At 41.0% G+C, this 19,589-nt stretch overlaps 2 protein-coding genes across 3 annotated transcripts in view; both read left to right on the top strand.

The window, feature by feature from the left end:
- wdr90 (WD repeat domain 90) overlaps window positions 1–4,965 on the top strand; it is a 49,555-nt gene extending 44,590 nt beyond the window's left edge. Inside the window, exons 36-42 of the mRNA XM_038991335.1 lie at window positions 435–606; window positions 731–853; window positions 1,515–1,689; window positions 1,908–2,038; window positions 2,258–2,401; window positions 3,703–3,907; window positions 4,218–4,965. Coding sequence (XP_038847263.1) covers window positions 435–606; window positions 731–853; window positions 1,515–1,689; window positions 1,908–2,038; window positions 2,258–2,401; window positions 3,703–3,907; window positions 4,218–4,375 — 1,108 coding nt within the window. The 3' untranslated portion in view covers window positions 4,376–4,965. The remainder of the gene's footprint in view (window positions 1–434; window positions 607–730; window positions 854–1,514; window positions 1,690–1,907; window positions 2,039–2,257; window positions 2,402–3,702; window positions 3,908–4,217) is intronic.
- Window positions 4,966–9,527: 4,562 nt separating this feature from the next.
- Window positions 9,528–14,062, top strand: LOC120046257 (adhesion G protein-coupled receptor E3-like). Of its 2 annotated transcripts, XM_038991333.1 has the most exons (6): window positions 9,528–9,642; window positions 9,897–10,757; window positions 10,918–11,040; window positions 11,335–11,489; window positions 11,938–12,099; window positions 12,250–14,062. In XM_038991333.1, exons 3-6 carry the CDS (start codon window positions 10,938–10,940, stop codon window positions 12,391–12,393), a joined length of 564 nt encoding a protein of 187 aa, XP_038847261.1. In that variant the 5' UTR covers window positions 9,528–9,642; window positions 9,897–10,757; window positions 10,918–10,937; the 3' UTR covers window positions 12,394–14,062. The 2 variants fall into 2 exon arrangements, with proteins under 2 accessions (XP_038847261.1, XP_038847262.1); XM_038991334.1 differs by lacking the exons at window positions 9,528–9,642; window positions 9,897–10,757 and having other exon boundaries at window positions 10,908–11,040.
- The last annotated feature ends 5,527 nt before the right edge of the window (window positions 14,063–19,589 follow it).

Genomic DNA, 19,589 nt, shown 5'->3' with positions numbered 1-19,589 from the left:
CACACAGCCATTGAAGAGGAGTTGGATAATATTCCACAGGCCACAGTCAACAGCCTGATCAACTCTATGTGAAGGAGATGTCGCGCTGCATGAAGCGAATGGTGGTCACACCAGATACTGACTGGTTTTCTGATCCAAGGCCCTACTTTTTTTTAAAGGAACTGTATCTGTGACCAACAGATGCATATCTGTATTCCTAGTCATGTGAAATCCATAGATTTGGGTCTAGTTAATTTATTTCAATTGACTGATTTCCTTGTATGAACTGTAACTCAGTTTATTTGTGTTTTTATGTTTTGGTTCAGTGTACATGTATTGCATCAGTGCGATCTTGTGAGGCTATTACGTTTTATATAGAGAACCACTCTTATTCAATGAATTGGCTTATTTGATCTAATGGTCTACTCTCATTGGTCCTTGCCTCTGTCTATCAGAGGTGCTCGGGTGCTATTGGAGCAGGAGATGATGCTGGACGGGACGGTGGTGAGCGCGGCCTTTGACGACGTCATGGACATGGGCATCGTGGGCACCACGGCGGGTACCCTGTGGTACATCAACTGGGTGGACAACACCAGCATCCGCCTCATCAGCGGACACAAGAGCAAGGTACAGTGCAGCATTTTTGCCAGCGTGTGCATGCGTTTATGACTTTTGGATCCTATATGACCTTTCATTGTTGACGCCTCTATCCGTACATTGAATGACCTGCTCCCCCCTCCCCGGTGGTCAGGTAAATGACGTGGTTTTCAGCCCAGACGAGAGCCACTTTGCCACGTGTGGGGAGGATGGCAGTGTGAGGGTGTGGTCGGCCCCCAACAACGAACTGGTGGTGCAGTTTCAGGTGCTCAACCAGGTGAGACTGCAAGACAACTACAGGAACCGCTAAGGCTAAGATGGCCGTGTGGATTCAAAAAAATACTTTATAAGGTTAATGCGTTCAGTCGCTGTGACGGATTTCCACTCGTATGGGTCATTTTTTCTTTCTAATCGAAAAGGACTGATAGTGGTGAAACTCGCCGTTTTAATACATGTACAAAATTATCCTCTCCCTAAAAGCATGATGGACATGACATTTTTAAATGGAAGGGGAGGATAACTTGGGCCAGCAGACAATCGATCTGAGATCCACTTAAGTTTCAGTCATGGGATTTTTGTTGTTGCTTTAACCCCTGATTACACCTATATACATTAATACACTGTAACAGCAGCCATAAGTATCATAATGCAAATATTATAAAGCGCTTATAAACAACAAAATTGTGTGAAGCATGTTATAATTAGAGCTATGACATGAACAGAGCTATTATTTTCAACTACCGCCTTACACAGGCTAAATGGCTGTATATCACATGCTGTAACAATTCCATTATGACATGGTACTTACAAGGCTACATGCCACATTGAGAGAGAGAGAGAAGCTCCAACGCATCATGCACCAGTTATAAACCTAGGAGTCTGACTGTCAATATCTACACACCTGATTTCCTTCCCCGTCCCCCCGTCTTGTCTGTCAGAGCTGTGGTAGTGCGTGCTGGAGCCCGGTCGTCAGTCCCTCTAAAGGGGGTGCCTGTGTGGTGGGGGGGTACAGCGACGGGACCCTAAGGATCTTTCGCCTGGCCTCCTCAGAGATGGAGCTCAAGCTGCACCCGCACCCTGTGGCCGTCACCGCCATCCAGTACTCTGCTAACGGTGTGTGTGTGTTTGGGAAGGTCACTGTCAATGCTACCAGTGGACATTGTCTCGTGTGTGAATTTGGTAGTCGGACACTGCCGACTCTGCTTTCCTATTCATGTTTAGGATGTGATAGCAGTCTTTCTGTTGGGACACCGTTTGTACGTCATTTCACTGGGATGTATAATAATACACATTGCCAATAACGGAGGCTATATGTGACCTCTGACCCTCAGGTCAGGTGATCCTCTCTGCGGGGAGGGACGGCCTGATGGCTGTCAGCAGCCCAGAAACCGGGCTTACCGTCCGACTTATCAGCGACCACAAGGGGGCACCCATTACTACCATCCAGTGTGTGAAGAAACAGGTCAGGGCCCATATTCATCTGAGTAGGAGTGCAGATCTCGGATCAGTTTTGCCTTTCAAATTATAATGAATAAAAGGGGGGACCCCATCCTATAGTATAATAGAATGACTAGAACATACTTCTGTGTGACGTCTTCTGAGGTTACTAGTGTAACTGTTTTTGAGGAGCTACTAAGAATCTACATGAAGGAATTGTGTCGTCATGCATTTTGTCCACCAGTACAAAGAATTTGGGCTTGAAGGAAACGAGATGTGGTTGGCTGCCAGTACAGACAGACGGGTCAGCGTTTGGGCAGCTGATTGGATGAAGGACAAGTGTGAGCTCCTGGACTGGCTCACATTTCCAGCCCCTGCCAATCCTGAGGTAAACCTCTCTTCATAGGCATACACACACATGCACACAAAATGAATAGCATGGAAATCAGTCTTAGACAAGTTAGACAAGCACTTTCAGGTGAGGATTTTGTTCAGGATGTTGGGAATTCAGACCCAAGTTATGCGCGTGCGCATCAATGTAACTTTTTATTCCCCTTTTATGCACTTTTCTCTATGTATTCTGAACTTGGACTTAAAGCTGCAATATGTAGGCGACCCGACCAAATTCACATAGAAAAGTAAGTTATAGATCTGTCATTCTCGTTGAAAGCGAGTCTAAGAACTGGTGGATTTGTTCTATGTGCGTAATTTCTATGCTTCCCATTCTTAAGTATCGTTTTTTTTCGTCTTTTCATTTCGGTTTTGTACACCAGCTTCAAACAGATGAAAATTCAATATTTTTGGTTATAGAAAATAAATTTCACCGCGGATTAGCTGGTACAATGATTCTCTACATAATGACTGCTTGTTTTGTCACCATAAACTGAAATTAGGCAAACTATTTTAATTTTATCAACCAGGAAATGGCGGAGTGATTTCTGCATATTGCACCTTTAAGCATGGGGAAATGCATGTGCCAGCAATGTATTTCTTTGGGGGGGGTAGATCACAGAAATTGAAGGTATGGCAGAGGTGTGTCTACAGATACGGGAATCATGAATAAGTTTGAGTTTACCTGTTTGTTCCAAGTGGATTTAAAAAAAAAAAATTATTAGAAATAACACACCGCTCTCCATGCAATTTAATTTACAAATTGATAAGAGCTATTGATAAGAGCTAGGTAAATTAGTAATCTGTTTGGAGAAGAGGATTGTAAAATACAAATAGCAATTGTTTTAGATGATTTTTCCTTCTAATTGCTGGAGACTAATGTGAAACCGTTCATGGAAGCAAACTGGAAAGCATATCAAGATGACAGGTATTTCCACCCCATTTCCCACACAAAAAAGTATATAAAAAAACTAACATTTTATACTACACTGTGGGAAACGGGGTGTGTTTTCTGTGATTTGAATTACATTTATTCAGCGCTTGCAAGGGAGCCACAACCGCAAACCCCATTGCGCATGTGCATAGGGTAGGTCTGAATACTGAGAAGAGCTTCAATCAAAACGGGTTTTAAAAAAGTCTGAATCGGCCCCGACGTGAAGTGCAAGATGAGACGTGATATCGTCAATGACTGTTTTTTACTTGAAAAACCTTTCTCAACCTTGCAAGCATTGAATAGTTTTACCGTGAACATTTCTGTGTTTTAAAAGTCCTCTCTCTCTTTATCTCTGTCTTCATCAGGAGTCAGACAGCCTTCCTCCCAGCCTGGCTGCTTTCAGCCCCATAGACCCTGGCCTGGTGGTGTACACAGGCTATGGAGTGGAGAGAGAGCTGTCCTTCTACAGCCTGGCCAAGAAACGGGTCATAAAGAAGATTGCCCTGTCCCATTGGGCCATGTGCTTCAGCCTCTCCTCCAAGGGTCGCCTCATAGCTGTGGGCTCAAAAGGTGCATGTCACTTCTCTTCTACCTCGCTCATTTCAGTTTTACAATGCGACTGGTGTGTCTTGTGTTTCGTGTTGTAAAAAGCACTTTGTTTGCTAGCAAGGACGGAAGCATTAAAATAAACTGCAATAAAAACCCATCAAAAGCAGACCAGCTTGGCACAGGCTTGCTTGGTATTTTCGAATTTACAATACAGCATCAGTTTGACAAACCACCAGCATGTGTGTCTCTGCACAGTACTGTACGGAATGATACATTCTGTATGTATGTAAATAGGTTGCATGAAGCTGTGTGTTTTGTCTCTCTCTCTCAGAGCGAGTGCTGAAGCTCATCAAATCATCCAGCGGTAGGTTCCAGGACTTCCTCCACCACAGTGACTCTTTGCAGACCTGTCGATTCTCCCCCTCAGGGAAACTCCTTTTTACCGTTGCCTACAATGAGATCCTGCTATGGGAGGTGCAGGGCCTTTAGAACAAGATAGACTACTATACATTAGTAGATTGTGAACTATATTATTAAAGGACAATGAGGGAGTTGTATAGACCCAAGCTTTCAACATTGGTCCTAGTTAGTATGGATTTCTAGATTGACATGGTGTTGGGTGGTGGTAATGTAGGTTAATTGAAACACTGCTCTCCTGTCTGCATCAACCCTCAGTTGGGTGTAGATTAGAAGTCCTCAATACTCACGCACGCAGTTCAAGTGCCTCAGTTCAACTGACGAAGGAAACGGAATAATTGATCAATTGTTTACCTTAGTCATTTTAATTCTGAGGTTTTTATCAGTCCTGTAAATTACTTTGTATATTTGAAGAAAATATTTTATTTTTATTTATATGGGAGCCTCCTTTGTTCAGTGGTTTTACACTTGATAGGAGTCTTTTTTTTTTTTGTTGACATTTTATGTTCTTAAAATTATAATACGGTATGTCCATCAGCCAATACGGTCATTCAGTCTAAATTATGCACTAAAAATGTTTTGTCCATCGATGTTCTACACTTATATATTTTTTTCAACAAAGAAATTTCAATAAAGGTTGTCACCTCAAATGAAACCATAAATTGTCTCATTAATGTGATTGTTTTTTGTGATGCAATTGCAAGGTAAGTATATTTCCATTAATGTTATGTCATCAAATTAAATTGTGACTTTGGTTGACCTGAAGGGGCGGAGAGGCATTGAATTGCAAGTATTTAGACAGCTATGTACTGGAAGCTGCATTATCGCTCACCATCTAGTGTGACGTGCGTTTTAGCCAGTACTGAGAAATTATGTTTTTGTTTATTGAATGTGTCATTCTGATTGCACAACCAGGTTTGGGATGATGCATAGTTTTGCAAGTTGCGTTTTTTGTTTTATTTAGGGGGGGAAATAAGGGAAGAATGCATCTTTTAAAGTGGCTGATTTTTGTATTCCTTAAGTAGGGTGACACGCTAAAGCTCTTAATGTCTGTGATATCTTTGACTGTTTTTTTTTTACCCATCTCTTTCCCCATCACTGATCGAGTAAATGAGGAGGTGGAGATGATGATGAAGAACTGCTATAGTGACTTCCCTTTTCTACTTCAAGATGAAATCTCTTCAGATGACGGTGTTGAGAAAAGTAATAAAAGGGAGACATTTGCAGAGAGAGAATAACGTGACCGTGTTGAAGTACCACTGTCAGTTACACGGCACGCACAGTTAATCGACAAACAACAAAACTGCCTTTGTAATGGGAGTGAATTTATGCTTCTTGATTCTTGGTGAGTTAGCTCATTTCCCCATGGTACTGGAGGGCCTTTCAACTGTAGGAGTTTTTTTGTTGTTGCCTGAAATAAAGATGAGGGCATCTCAGAGATTGAGAGAATATCTGTTTGTAATTTGACACTGCCAAATGGCATGACTGCACTGGTCTAAAGGATATGCTTGCATGTATATAGAGGCATCATTTGTTTGTCTGATATTTCTTCTCTCTTTTTTTTCCTACAGGTCTCTACCTGGCCCTACCTTTGGAAGGGATATATCTTCCACTCTGTCAAACAGGGCATAAGATTACTAAGATTGGAAGTGGCTGTTCTGGTAAGATCAACTGATTTACCCAGGTGATGGAAAAAGATCACTGTATTTTAATGGCAAGTGTAGACAGCAGGCTATTGTTTCATTCATCTCTATCTGTTTGAATTTAACTGGTGCCTTTTACAGGTTCACATCTAGGATAAGAAGTTTAGAATTCAGACTTACCAAGAGGTTAGAGTGAGAATGATGGTGTCTAAAAGAATGCATTCACTGTTCATTAGCTGAAACTATTCTCTATTCTCACTCATTTCAAGCCAACCAACTAACTGATTAATACCTAAGATCTGTCCTAACCTCAAATACTTATTTGGTGTTATGTAGATACAGATGAGTGTGTGGAAGATCCCTCCATCTGTGGGAACCATTCTACTTGCTTCAACACCCTTGGTAGCTACCACTGTCGGTGTCATCCTGGGTTCAAATCTAGGATCACTTATTTCACTTCTGCAGATGGAGGATGTATAGGTCAATACTGTGTTTTTAAGATGTTATTAATAACTAATAACAGCTTTAATTCCTTACCACTAATATGAATAAAACAGGATAATTAAAAGCTACCACTGTCTGTCAGTTTTAACATTATGATAATGTAGCATACAGTAGGGTCTGAAATTATTGACACCCTTGATAAAGATTTATCAAAAAATAAATACGTAATTCAAATACTGAGCTATATTGTATGCTCAGAAATGTTGGGAAATTATGTGATTTTATACTTGTACAATTGCTCAGAGAAGGAGATTTTGTTAAACAAGTAATACTTTTTTCCTCAAAGGTAGGGGTAAAAATTGACACACCTGTTTTCAATACCTCACCTTGCATGGATAACGGCACTGAGCCTTTTTCTAAAATGTTTGGAATTGGAGAACAGATTGGGAGGGATATTAGACCATTCCTACATACAGAATCCTTCTAGATCCTTGATATCACGTGTCTGCGCTTATGGACTGCCCTCTTCAATTCAAACCACAGGTTTTCAATGGGTTTCAAGTCCAGAGACTGAGATGGCTATTCCAAAAAATATATATTTTTGGCCAATTAGCCATTTCTTTGTGGATTTTTGTGTGCTTGGGGTTTATTGTCTTGGTGGAAGATCCACTTATGGCCAAGTTTCAGCCTCCTGACAGAGGCAACCCTTTTTTTGGTTAAATTACTTGGTACTGGGTAAAGTTCATGATGCCATTGACCTTAACAAGGGTCTCAGGACCAGTGGACTTGCACTACAGGGATGGTTTTGGCGTGGAAATGACAATGCATAAGCAGAAAAGAACCCCTTTTACCTACTATAAAATATGGTGGTGGATCTTTGATGTTATGGGGCTATTTTGCTTCCACTGGTCCTAGAGCCCTTGTAATTTTTTTGGCCAAAAACCTGGTTGCCTCTGCCAGGAAGCGGAAACTTGGCCGCAAGTGGATCTTCCAGTCAAACAATAACCCCAAGCACAAATCAAAATCCACAAAGAAATTGTCTATTGTCCACCAAATAAAAATGTCTAACCCATTGAAAACTTGTGGTTTAAATTGAAGAGGGCAGTCCATAAGCTCAGTTAAGAGATATATCAAGTATCTGGAAGGATTCTGTATGGAGGAATGTTCTAAGATCCCTAAAATGCCCCTATCCTCACAAGGTGAGGTATTGATAATAAGGGTGTCAATAATTTTGACCCTAACTTTTTAAAGATTTGTATTGTATTACTTGTTAACCTCTAAAAGTCTAAAATAGACAGTCAAAAAATTTAATCATAAGGTTTTGAACTGTCTGTCCTATATCTAAGACATAAGAAACCTCGGGAATATAACAAATCTATCTATTGCATTAGTGCTTATTTGGTGAGTCATATCCTCTTTGGATGAAGGAATTCGGTCTTAATCAACTATTCCTAAATATCCCTTGTAGTCATTCTGTTACTGAACAACATCCTATGCTTTCCGAAAGTATTCACACCCCTTTACGTTTTCCACATTACTGGCCTACAGACAATACCCCATAATGTCAAAGTGGAATTATGTTTTTGAATTTTTTACAAATTAATAAAAAATGAAAGCTGAAATGTCTTAAGTCAGTAAGTATTCAACCCCTTTTTATGGCAATCCTAAATGTGCTTAACAAGTCACATAATATTTTGCATGGACTGACTCTGTGTGTAATAATAGTGTTTAACATTATTTTTGAAATACTACCTCATCTCTCTACCTTGATATATGAGAAAGGAGTATCCCCCAGCGAGATAGCATTTGCTGTGAAGACTGGTCTTATTGTATAGAAACCAGTTTGACCCCTAAGAAAAGGTTCCTCTCGTTATTATTATCCATACCCGAGCCATCTCTCCCTGGTACAAACATCAACTCATTCTATGAAATAGTATCACCAAACCATTCATAAATAAATTGTCAGCATCAGAGGCTCCTCTCAGTTCACACAGTCACATGAGAAAGTACTAATAGAAACCTATTCTATTGCATAAAACAACCATTTGATGCGTAAACAGTATTAAACATAATCTTGTAATGTGTCTATCACACCACCATGCTTCACCGTAGGGATGGTGCCAGGTTTCCTCCAGACGTGACGATTGGCATTCAGGCCGAGGAGTTCAATCTTGGTTTCATCAGACGAGAGAATCTTGTTTCTCATGGTCTGAGAGTCCTTTAGGTGCCTTTTGGCAAACTCCAAGCGGGCTGTCGTGCATTTTACTGAGGAGTGGCTTCTGCCTGGCCACTCTACCATAAAGGCCTGATTGGTGGAATGCTGCAGAGATGGTTGTCCTTCTGGAAGGTTCTCCCATCTCCACAGAGGAACTCTGGAGCTCTGTCAGAGGGACCATCGTGTTCTTGGTCACCTCCCTGACCAAGGCCATTCTCCTCCTATTGCTCAGTTTGGCCGGGCAGCCAGCTCTAGGAAGAGTCTTGGTGGTTCAAACTTCTTCCATTTAAGAATGATGGAGGCCACTGTGTTCTTGGAGACCTTCAATGCTGCAGAAATGTTTTTGGTACCCTTCCCCAGATCTGTGCCTCAACACAATCCTGTCTCTGAGCTCTACGGACAATTCCTTTGCCCTCATGGCTTGCTTTTTGCTCTGACATGCACCGTCAACTGTGGGACCTTATATAGACAGGTGTGTGCCTTTCCAAATCATGTCCAATCAATTGAATTTACCACAGGTGGACTCCAATCAAGTTGTAGAAACATCTCAAGGTCGATCAGTGGAAACAGGATGCCCCTGAGCTCAATTTTGAGTCTCATAGCAAAGGGTCTGTGAATAGTTATGTAAATAATATATTTCTGTTTTTTTTTGTTTTCACTTTGTCATTATGGGGTACTGTGTGTAGATTTAATTTCATCTATTTTAGAATAAGGCTGTAACGTATTTTTGGGGGGGACGTTTTGGGGGAAAAGTCAAGGGGTCTGAATACTTTCCAAATGCACTGTATATACAGACAATTGCAATGTTGTATTTTTTTGTTACTCTCCCATTTTCATCACATACACTTTCATCATCATCTCTCTCCCCACCACTTTTTTCCCCCACCAATCTCTTCTACTTTCAGACATTGATGAGTGTGGTGAGGACAGACATATTTGTGGGGAGTGGGGAACCTGTCACAATATGAAGGGAAGCTACTGGTGCAGTTGTCTCCAGGGATTCCATCAGGAAGGCGATATAAGTTCTATGTGTGTAGGTGAGAGAAACACCATCCATGGGTCAATGTGTTCTGTGTAAGGTTAAGTTGTGGTAGTCACTTTACTGGGACTACCTCACAGTACCGCAAAACTAATAAATGCATTGACCAGAATTATTTGAAACGTCTTATCCACATTGTGTTTCGGGTATTGCGTGTCTTTAGTATCACTCTGTTAGGTCACTATCCGACACATCCATGTCGTCATCGTCTTTCTTATTCCCCCACTTCTTCTTTCTCTCTCACTCACTCAGACGTAAATGAGTGTATAGGGGCTGGGAACAAATACCCCTGTGGCGAGATTGGAACCTGCTGGAATCTGGAGGGCAGCTACAGGTGTCATTGTCCCCCTGGATTCACTACCTATGGCAACAACCAATCTAAGTGTCAAGGTGCGAGAAATGCTTGTTCTACCTTTTCATTTTCTGCTGACCTCAGTTGTCTTCGCTTGTGACCACTGATCTTGAGGCCATCTGTTGAAACCTCCACCTAGCCTACCAGTTACCAGTTTCACAATCGCGATGACCGGCCTGATGTATTGTGTTGTATTTGTACGATCTGAGGTCATCTGCATTCATGGTTTTTCTTTAGAGCTGAATTGTGACCCTTTTGCAACTCAGAGTACACCTGAACAGGTAAATTCTTCCTCTTTTTAAATTATTATTTTCTCAAGTACTTCTCTTCATCTTGATTATTCACCATATTCTTCTCATTTATCTTTCTCTCTCTTTCTGTGTACTTTCTCTGTCTCAGACTCTACCAGGTTTTGACAGCCTCTTGTCTCTCCTGAGAAACAACTGTTTGGTGTTGAGTAACTCCTCTGGGTTGGCTGGAGCGACAGAAAAGACTGGAGAGGTGCTTTTGACAGTATGTTGCCTCCCTGAGCTACATACAAGCGCGCGCGGACACACACACACACGTTACATCACGCCTCTGTTGTCTGTCTTTTCTAAAGGTCCTGGCCAATGTCACTGCTGTTCTTCAACTCCAGTCCAATGGTCAAGGTGGTAACAGCGGTAAAGTGACTACACTACTGAGGACAGTAGAAAACTCTATCAGACTGATTGCTCCACAGCTGAGAGAAAATGTGAGCAGGATAAATACAAGCCATACAGGTAATACTTATAATGAAAACACATTTGGTGATCACTTTAACATCACCGGTACCACAACTTAACCTTACACCGAACACATTGACCACTAAGTGACCACTTGTTCTTTCAATAATGGTGATTTCTACTCGGTATAGATTTTTGTCCCTATGTTGAAAAACAGAGGTAGAAGTTGTGGTGAGGATGGACAGGACACCACCCCGAGGACCAGTCAGACTGACGAATGAAAACATCCAACTTGACACCACCTGGGAGACGGCGATCGGAGATGACACGAATTACCCAGGTATAGTCCCACTCAGCTGCAGTGGCATTAGCCTTCTTAAAAAAACAAAGTAATTGGGAGTTTCTGAGTGACAAGTATTTACTGACATTTCTATACGTTTCTTTATTTTATATCTTGTAGGATTTGTGTGGAGGTTTTTGTGTTTTGTGCAGGGCTTATTATACTGTATATGGGGCATATTTTATGTATTTTAGGTTGATGGGTTTGTATACTTGATGATTTGTGAATTGGTTTTGTTTTATTTGTGTTTCTGTATGTTTTAAGTGGATTGGTTTTGTGTTATGATGTTTGCAGGATTTGGGTTTGCCATTTTGCTCAGCTACAAGAGTCTGCAGACTTTGACCAACAGCTCTGAGCAGCTCTCCTCCAGAGTGGTGACTGTATCTGTTAGCAACCCCAACACAACAAACCTGTCTGAACCTATCATTCTCACCTTCAATCACTTGAAGGTAACAATTGTGTTTCTCTAAAAGGCTGACTGTCAGTTAGTGATAGTTCACTTCTTTCGCTTATCTTTGACTTCCCTAGGCTGTGATTGTTTGCTCCAAACAGGTTTAAAAAATGTATTTAGCAATGTTTATAATCTCCTAGCTACAATTTTTGGGGAATGTAGCCATGCTAGTGGAAATGGATTGTATCCATTAGCGATGTGTTCAAAATCATGGGGAAAGAGCTCTGTGTGGTCTACGTCCCCATGCTTTTGAATGCACCACTAACGGATACAAAAATGCTAGCCAGATTATTCTGGATTTAACTTCAAAATAAAGTGAACTATCCCTTTAAAACAGGTTTTATTAGACATATAAAAAAAAAAGTAAAAAATGTTTAACAGATATGCACGCAGTAGACCCTAGCTGTTCATAAAATTATATGAGTCTCATCTCCTCATCTCCCCAGTCCAGTGATGCGAATACCACCTGTGTTTATTGGTCAGAGGATGGTGAGGGGGCGTGGTCAATCCAGGGCTGCACCTCAGTGAAGTCCAACTCCACCCACACTGTGTGCTCCTGCACCCATCTCAGCAGCTTTGCCCTGCTCAGGGGAATCCAAGAGAATAAGGTGATATACAACAACACTGTAGAACTGCTAAGAGGGAAAAGGGTCTTAGATCTGTGAGAAGGTCTTTTTGCCTTAACTCCCATCCCGAGCAGACCTTCCTTGGGGCAGTAGTATGGTCTGTATTTGATTCTTGTTATTCCGCATTGACAGAAATGCAGACAGTTGGTGATGTGGGCGGGCGCTTCCGTGGCGCTGGCTTGTGCGGTCCTATCCCTGCTCATGACCCTGTGGTGTCGCTTTATCAGCAAAAAGAGCAATGGAGGGAGCCGACCAGAACAGCATTTTAACCTCTAAAGCACCTCAATTTAGACAGCAGGGATTTCTAAAATCTCTCTTTCCTGTGTTTTGTATATAATCCCACCCTATGTCAATTTACTGTAAAATAACTATTTAGACTGTCAACGAACTGTTAGAAAATGTAAATATGAAGTTTCAGTTTCAACCTCAGTCAATTGATAAACATGATTTCATGAAATATATAAATGTATTTTGAAATGATAGATTATTGATTGTTCTCAATTCCCATCAATGTCAATTTACTTTTATCTCGGTTCAATTGTACGTAGACGAGCTTACCTTACAGTATTATTGTACAAGTTTAAATAGCAGCTCTGTTGTAATCAAAGGAAGGACGTACATGTTTGTTCATGAAAGAATGAACACACACCTTTACGCTCACTGTGTATTAGGTACACGTAGAAAGGGACAAACTGCACATGCTTACCTACATTACATACATACTGTTATGTGGCCTATGATCGGCGGCCTGGAGACCAGTTCAAGTGCATCAGGCAGATTGCGTGAAAACATGAAACGAGGAGAACAAAACAGCAAACCTCTTCAATATTTCAGGCTTTCTAAGTAGGAAAGCTCAAATTAGAGTGCTGCGTAGTAAAGCTCATCAAGTCCATCAGCAGCAGGTTCCTAAAACCTGGCTTTCCTGAAATGTGTAGGTGAAGAACAGACGGTCCAGGTTGAGTTTCTGTTTTGGTTAGAACGTCAGAGAATGAAAAGCATATTTAAAAGGTCCTGAATAGTCAAAATCATGTTTATCATCAAATTGGATGACTTGGATTAAACCCTATCAGAGTATGACAAATGACTGTCGCCGGTACATTGATAAAGTTAGATCATAAAGTGACTTGCTTCCTTCTTTATGTCAAAATCTTGAATTCAGGAATCCAGATACTATTTGCTTATTGGGGATCGGTGAAACATCACATTTAGCCGCTCATTTTAATACACCAATCGTAACGTCTTATTCTCATACCTTGTTTAAATAAGTACTGCCTTGTAACCATCATTGCAGAAGACGTGTTCGCAAAGGGACGTGGTTTACATAGCTAGCTAGACTACTGGTGTCAAAATTTGACTGCAGGCTGTTATAGGTTTCTCCTATTTATCTGTGGCAAATATACTTTTAGGTTTTCACTTTCATCTGTATCTGGTGTTAGCTAGTTACTGGCCAGCATGGGGGAAGAAATTATGTTTGGAACTCTGACTCAGTTGTCATGTCAGTGCTGCTATGAACTGCAACAGAAGAGACATGCCAAACGATGTATACAAAATTATTGACATCATGGCAAGGCATGGTTTATGTACATGGTCTGGCAGTCAGCAAATGTAATTGATGAAGTCAACCCAGGCTTTTCCCGACCAGTTTCAACTGAAATTGTCCAACATGAACTGAGACAGGATGTTGTCTATCGATGCGGTTACAATAACCAAGCAGTTGGATAGACAAATAATTTGTGAAACCGTGATGTATGACAGGATTGAAATCTTGTTTGAGTTGCGCTTCGTGTATCAGCACATTTGCTTGAGATGATCTCACTGCAGCATTGCATCTAAGTTGCCGTCAATCAAGGTGAGCTCCCCACCCACTCAGACTGGTCCTTCAGCCTTACTGATAGTTGGAAATGAGAGAAGGTACATTCTGAGCATTTGAATCTGGGGGGGTGGGGGGGGGGGTGTTTTAGTCACTCAAATGCTATTTTCTTTGGGAAATATATGACTGCTGGACCTTTTAAGCTTATGATTTCCGATTTTGTAACTGGGGTTATACTCGAAAGCTCATGTGTATCAGTTATTTTTGTTATGTGACTGGATGGCTTTAACCCTTTATCTCCGTTCCCCTAATGTTGATAGAGCGACTGAGTAGCTGTAGTTACGCATTCTGCTGTTAAATGAAATACTGTACATATCGTCACAAATGAAAAGTATGATTGAGAAAGGGAGGAAACACAAGAATAGATCAAATGATAAATATTAACAGAGAGTGTGTGAGAACATGCAATCGTTGATCACACATCAACTCAGAAAACTTCTTGCACTTGAACCCTGTGCTTTCTTCCAGGCGTGAGCTCAGAGTAGCTTAATAACTAAAGCCTTGGTTCGGACAGCAGGTTTGTACTATCAAGAAAGCATGGGATCCAAGCATGGGGGGAGGGGGGGGTTCATCCATCTACACACAATCCCCCATAATGACAAAGGGAAAACATGTTTTTAGAAATTTTAGCAAATTCATTGAAAATGGAATACAGAAATCTCATTTACATCATGCCCTCGAGTCAATACATGTTAGAATCACCTTAGGCAGTGATTACAGCTGTGAGTCTTTCTGAGTAAGTCTATAAGAACTTTGCACACTTGGATTGTACCACATTAAAGCTCTCAAGTTGGTGGTTGATCATTGCTAAGCAGCCATTTTCAAGTCTTGCCATAGATTTTCAAATCGATTTAAGTCAGAAGTGTAACTAGGTGAAACATCACATTTAGCCGCTCATTTTAATACACAGGGACATTTAATGTCGTCTTGGTAAGCAACTCAAGTGTATATTTGGCCTTGTGTTTTAGGTTATTATCCCGCTGAAAGGTGAATTTGTCTCCCAGTTTGTTGGAAAGCAGGGGTTGAATACTTATTGACTCAAGACATTTCAACTTTTCATGTTTTATTAATTTGTAAAAAATTCAAAAAAAAAGATTTCCACTTTGACATTATGGGTATTGTGTGTAGGCCAGTGACACAAAATCCCAATTTAACCAATTTTAAATTTAAGCTTTACTACAACCACCAAAAAACACAGGTTGTGACTAGTTTCTGGAGGCACTGTATATACAGTGTGTGTGTGTATATATACAGTATATAAACAATGAGTGTACAAAACACTCTTTCGATGACAGACTGACCAGGTGAATCCAGGTGAAAGCTATAATCCCTTATTGATGTCACTTGTTAAATCCCCTTTAATCAGTGTAGATGAAGGGTAGCAGACAGCTTAAAGAAGGATTTTTAAGCCTTTGAGACATGGATTGTGTATGTGTGCCATTCAGAGGGTGAATGGGCAAGACAAAGATTTAAGTGCCTTTGAACGAGGAATGGTAGTGGGTGCCAGGTGCACCGGGTTGAGTGTGTCAAGAACTTCACCGCTGATGGGTTTTCATGCTCAACAGTTTCCTGTGTATCAAGAATGATCCACCACCCAAAGGACATCCAGTCAACTTGACATAACTGTGGGAAGCAACACGGGGCAGCATCCCTGTGGAACGCTCTTGCCCCGACAAATTGAATCTGTTCTGAAGGCAAAAGGGGGGTCAACTCAATAGTACGAAGATGTTCCTAATGTTTTGTACACTCGGCAGTATTGCAAATCTTGACACACTCAAACTTGTGCGCCTGGCACTTACTACCACACCCTGTTCAAAGACACTTCAATATTTTGTCTTGCCCATTCACCCTTTGAATGGCACACGTACACAATCCATGTCTCAAGGCTTAAAAATCCTTCTTTACCCTGTCTCCTCCCCTTCATCTACGCTAATTTCAAGTGAATTTAACAGTGACCTCAATAACTGATCATAGCTTTCAATTAGATTCACCTAGTCAGTCTGTCATGGAAAGAGCAGGTGTTCTTAATGTTTTGTTGTGTGTGTGCAACTGTTTCAGAATGTGCTTCTCTACAACTTATCTGTCATGATGCTGGTCTTATGTATGCGCCCAATAAAAATGTGATAAGATGTATGAACACATCGACCAGAAAAACAGCTTTTGAGCATCCTTGACGATTGAATGTATTTTGACCAGTGGAGGCTGCTGAGAACGCTCATAATAATGTATTTGATACCACTCCACTGATTCCACTCCAGCCATTACCACGAGCCCGTCCTCCCCAATTAAAGTGCCACCAACCTCCTGTGATTTTGGCTGACATACATATATTGTCTTTCAGCCGTATGTATAATATAGATATCGATGAGTGTCACACCTCCATCTGTGGAGGACATTTGTATCGGCAACTACATCTGTCAGTGCCAACCTGGGTTCATGGTTGACGCAATTGTACAATTTCTGGGTAAGAATTGTGAAATAATATGTATGCGTTTGTCTTAAGTGTAAGCCTTTCCTTGTCATCACACTAATCTCTCTATGTGCACTACTAGTGCAGACAAAATGTGGGTTTTTCGTATCATGTTGATCAAAAGAACAGCTGATGAAACTAACACTGTAAAAGTGTGAAAAAAATATGAACTGTTTTTTTTCCTGATAGTTGCTGGTTGAAAATACAATCTACGCAGGATTGCATGGGTGGGAGTTTTGGGCTTTCCATGGTGACATCACTATGCAGTAAATTGTTTAATAGACCAATAAAGAGTTCCAAACCCCTCTGCCAATAACATCTTGTTTTCAGTTTTTCCCTACCCACCCAGACAGTCCTAGCAAAATTATTGCTTGATAAATAGTTTTTGGGAAAAAGGAAATTTTTGCAGATTTTAATGGAAATCTATTACAGTAGCTAGGTTTCCATCCAATTGGCGACCCATTTTAATGCGAATATACAGTACCAGTCAAAAGTTTGGACACGCCTACTCATTCCAGGGTTCTCTACATGTCTTGTACATCCTGAAATATATTCCCATGCCGTAAGTCTTGAACAGTATAAAAACCTTTCATTTGCAGCCTTAAAATCACTTGTTTCACTGCAGCCAGACAGACCTGAATATATTTTCATATTGAATGTACAGATGAAGTCGGAAGTTTACATACACTTAGGTTGGAGTCATTAAAACTCGTTTTTCAACCACTCCACAAATTTCTTGCTGACAAACTATAGTTTTGCCAAGTCGGTTAGTACATCTACTTTGTGCATGACACAAGTAATTTTTCAAACAATTGTTTAGACAAATTATTTCACTGTATCACAATCCCAGTGGGTCAGAAGTTTACATACACTAAGTTGACTGTGCCTTTTAAACAGCTTGGAAAATTTCAGAAAATGATGTCATGGCTTTAGAAGCTTCTGTTAGACTAATTGACATCATTTGAGTCAATTGGAGGTGTACCTGTGGCCTACCTTCAAACTCAGTGCCTCTTTGCTTGACATCATGGGGAAATCAGCCAAGACCTCAGAAAAACAATTGTAGACCTCCACAAGTCTGGTTCATCCTTGGGAGCAATTTCCCAATTGTAGGCCTTGAAATACATCCACAGGTACACCTCCAAGAGGCTAATTGACATCATCTGAGTCAATCAGAAGCTTCTAAAACCATGACATAATTTTCTGGAATTTTCCAAGCTTTTTAAAGGCACAGTCAACTTAGTGTATGTTAACTTCTGACCCACTGGAATTGTGATACAGTGAGTTATAAGTGAAATAATCTGTCTGTAAACAATTTTTTGAAAAATTGCTTGTGTCATGCACAAAGTAGATGTGCTAACCGACTTGGCAAAACTATAGTTTAACAAGACATTTGTGGAGTGGTTGAAAAACGAGTTCTAATGACTCCAACCTAAGTGAATGTAAACTTCTGACTTCAACTGTATGTTTAGGAGACATTAATGAGAAAGAATGGCCAAGTGTTGATTTTTGTAAAACAGGTAGAGGTTGTGGTGAAGAGGGACAGGACACCACCCCGAGGACCAGTCAGACTGACCAATGAGAACGCCCTTCTTGACACCACCTTGGAGACAGTGATCAGCAAGGACAGGAATTACCCAAGTACAGTCCCACTCAGCAGCAGTGGCATTAGGCTTCTTAGTGACAACAGGCTTATAGAGGCGAAGCCTGAAATCCAGATGATTCCGGTTGATGAAGGCCCCACTCAGGTGTTTCTTTCTCCTGCTACGTCAGGTTAATTGGTCAGAGGGTGGAGAGGTCAAGCCAACGTTGCATCTAATAGGGTGTCCAACTCCACCCACGCTGTATGCTCCTGCACCAGAGATCTGTATATAATGACGAGATGCACATGCCTCCGCCCTAACTTTGGGAGCTGTTGTCCCAAAGGCGGCAAGGCAGGTGACAAGCTTAGGTCAAAATAAGCCCATAGAAACGCACTGGTCTTATTTTGGACAGATTTTGGCGAGAGTGAACCGTCTCGCTTCGCCTCTCCCTCCACCCATCTCATCAGCTTCAACCTGTTCAGGGGAATCAAAGAGAGAAAGGTGATGCACAACACTGTAGAACTACTAAGAGGGAAAGGAGTCTGACAGCCACATCGCGGCCCGCACAGTAAAACCCCCTGCCTAACAAATATCGTTATGTATGCACGTTAACAATCACTTTGCGCTATACACATAATATATAAGTAACAACGCGACACTTGGTTTTGGTTTCATATATCCCATCTATAGCTTTATTGCAGAAATGCACAATTAGTCTTGACATTTGTTATTATCGTTTTTCTATGTTGAGGTAACCAGTCACTGGTATCATCTAACGTTATAATTGAACTAATATCCTTATCAACAAACAGTCAAAGTTCTAGGTAATGTCTTCTGTTTGTCTCCGCAGTTACCGGCCCCATGTCTGCAGTATGGAAGCCAGCTGTGTTCTGGTGAAGGAGGTCCGACCGGATTTCCGTTGTTAAAGCATGGTTCCGGAGGGGAGTTGGGAAGTGCCACCCCTCTGTTCACTGCGTAGGGAACACTTTTTGATTCACATGTCGAAATTCCAAAGTACCTTTCATACATTGATACTGTTAATGCTAAAATAACTATGTATTTCAAATCTGATCAGTACCCTGAAATGTTATATCACAATCATGTATATTGAAAATGTATGTCTTGCAAAACTCACCTTCTACCAGACAATGGAACTGACCACTCGCCATACACTGAGTATACTAAACATTAGGAACAACTTCCTAATATTGAGTTGCACCCTCCCCTTTTGCCCTCACAACAGCCTCAATTGGTCGGGGCATGGACTTAGAGGCGAAGCCTGAAATCCAGATGATTCTGGTTGATGAAGAACCCACTCAGGCAGTTCTTTACACAAAGAGGTGCGCCTGGCACCTACTACCATACCCCGTTCAAAGACACTTAAATATTTTCTTTCCCATTCACCCTCTGAATGGCACACATACACAATCCATGTCTCAATTGTCTCCAGGCTTAAAAATCCTTTAACCGGTCTCCTCCGCTTTATTAAATAAAGGTTAATTATATATTTTTTTTTAATACACCATTCTGTATGTTTGGCATTTTATTGGTG

Source organism: Salvelinus namaycush, chromosome 4 (assembly GCF_016432855.1).
Source record: "Salvelinus namaycush isolate Seneca chromosome 4, SaNama_1.0, whole genome shotgun sequence".
NCBI lineage: Eukaryota > Metazoa > Chordata > Actinopteri > Salmoniformes > Salmonidae > Salvelinus > Salvelinus namaycush.
The sequence above is the reverse complement of the archived record's forward strand: the minus strand, read 5'-3'. Positions and strand labels throughout refer to the sequence as shown.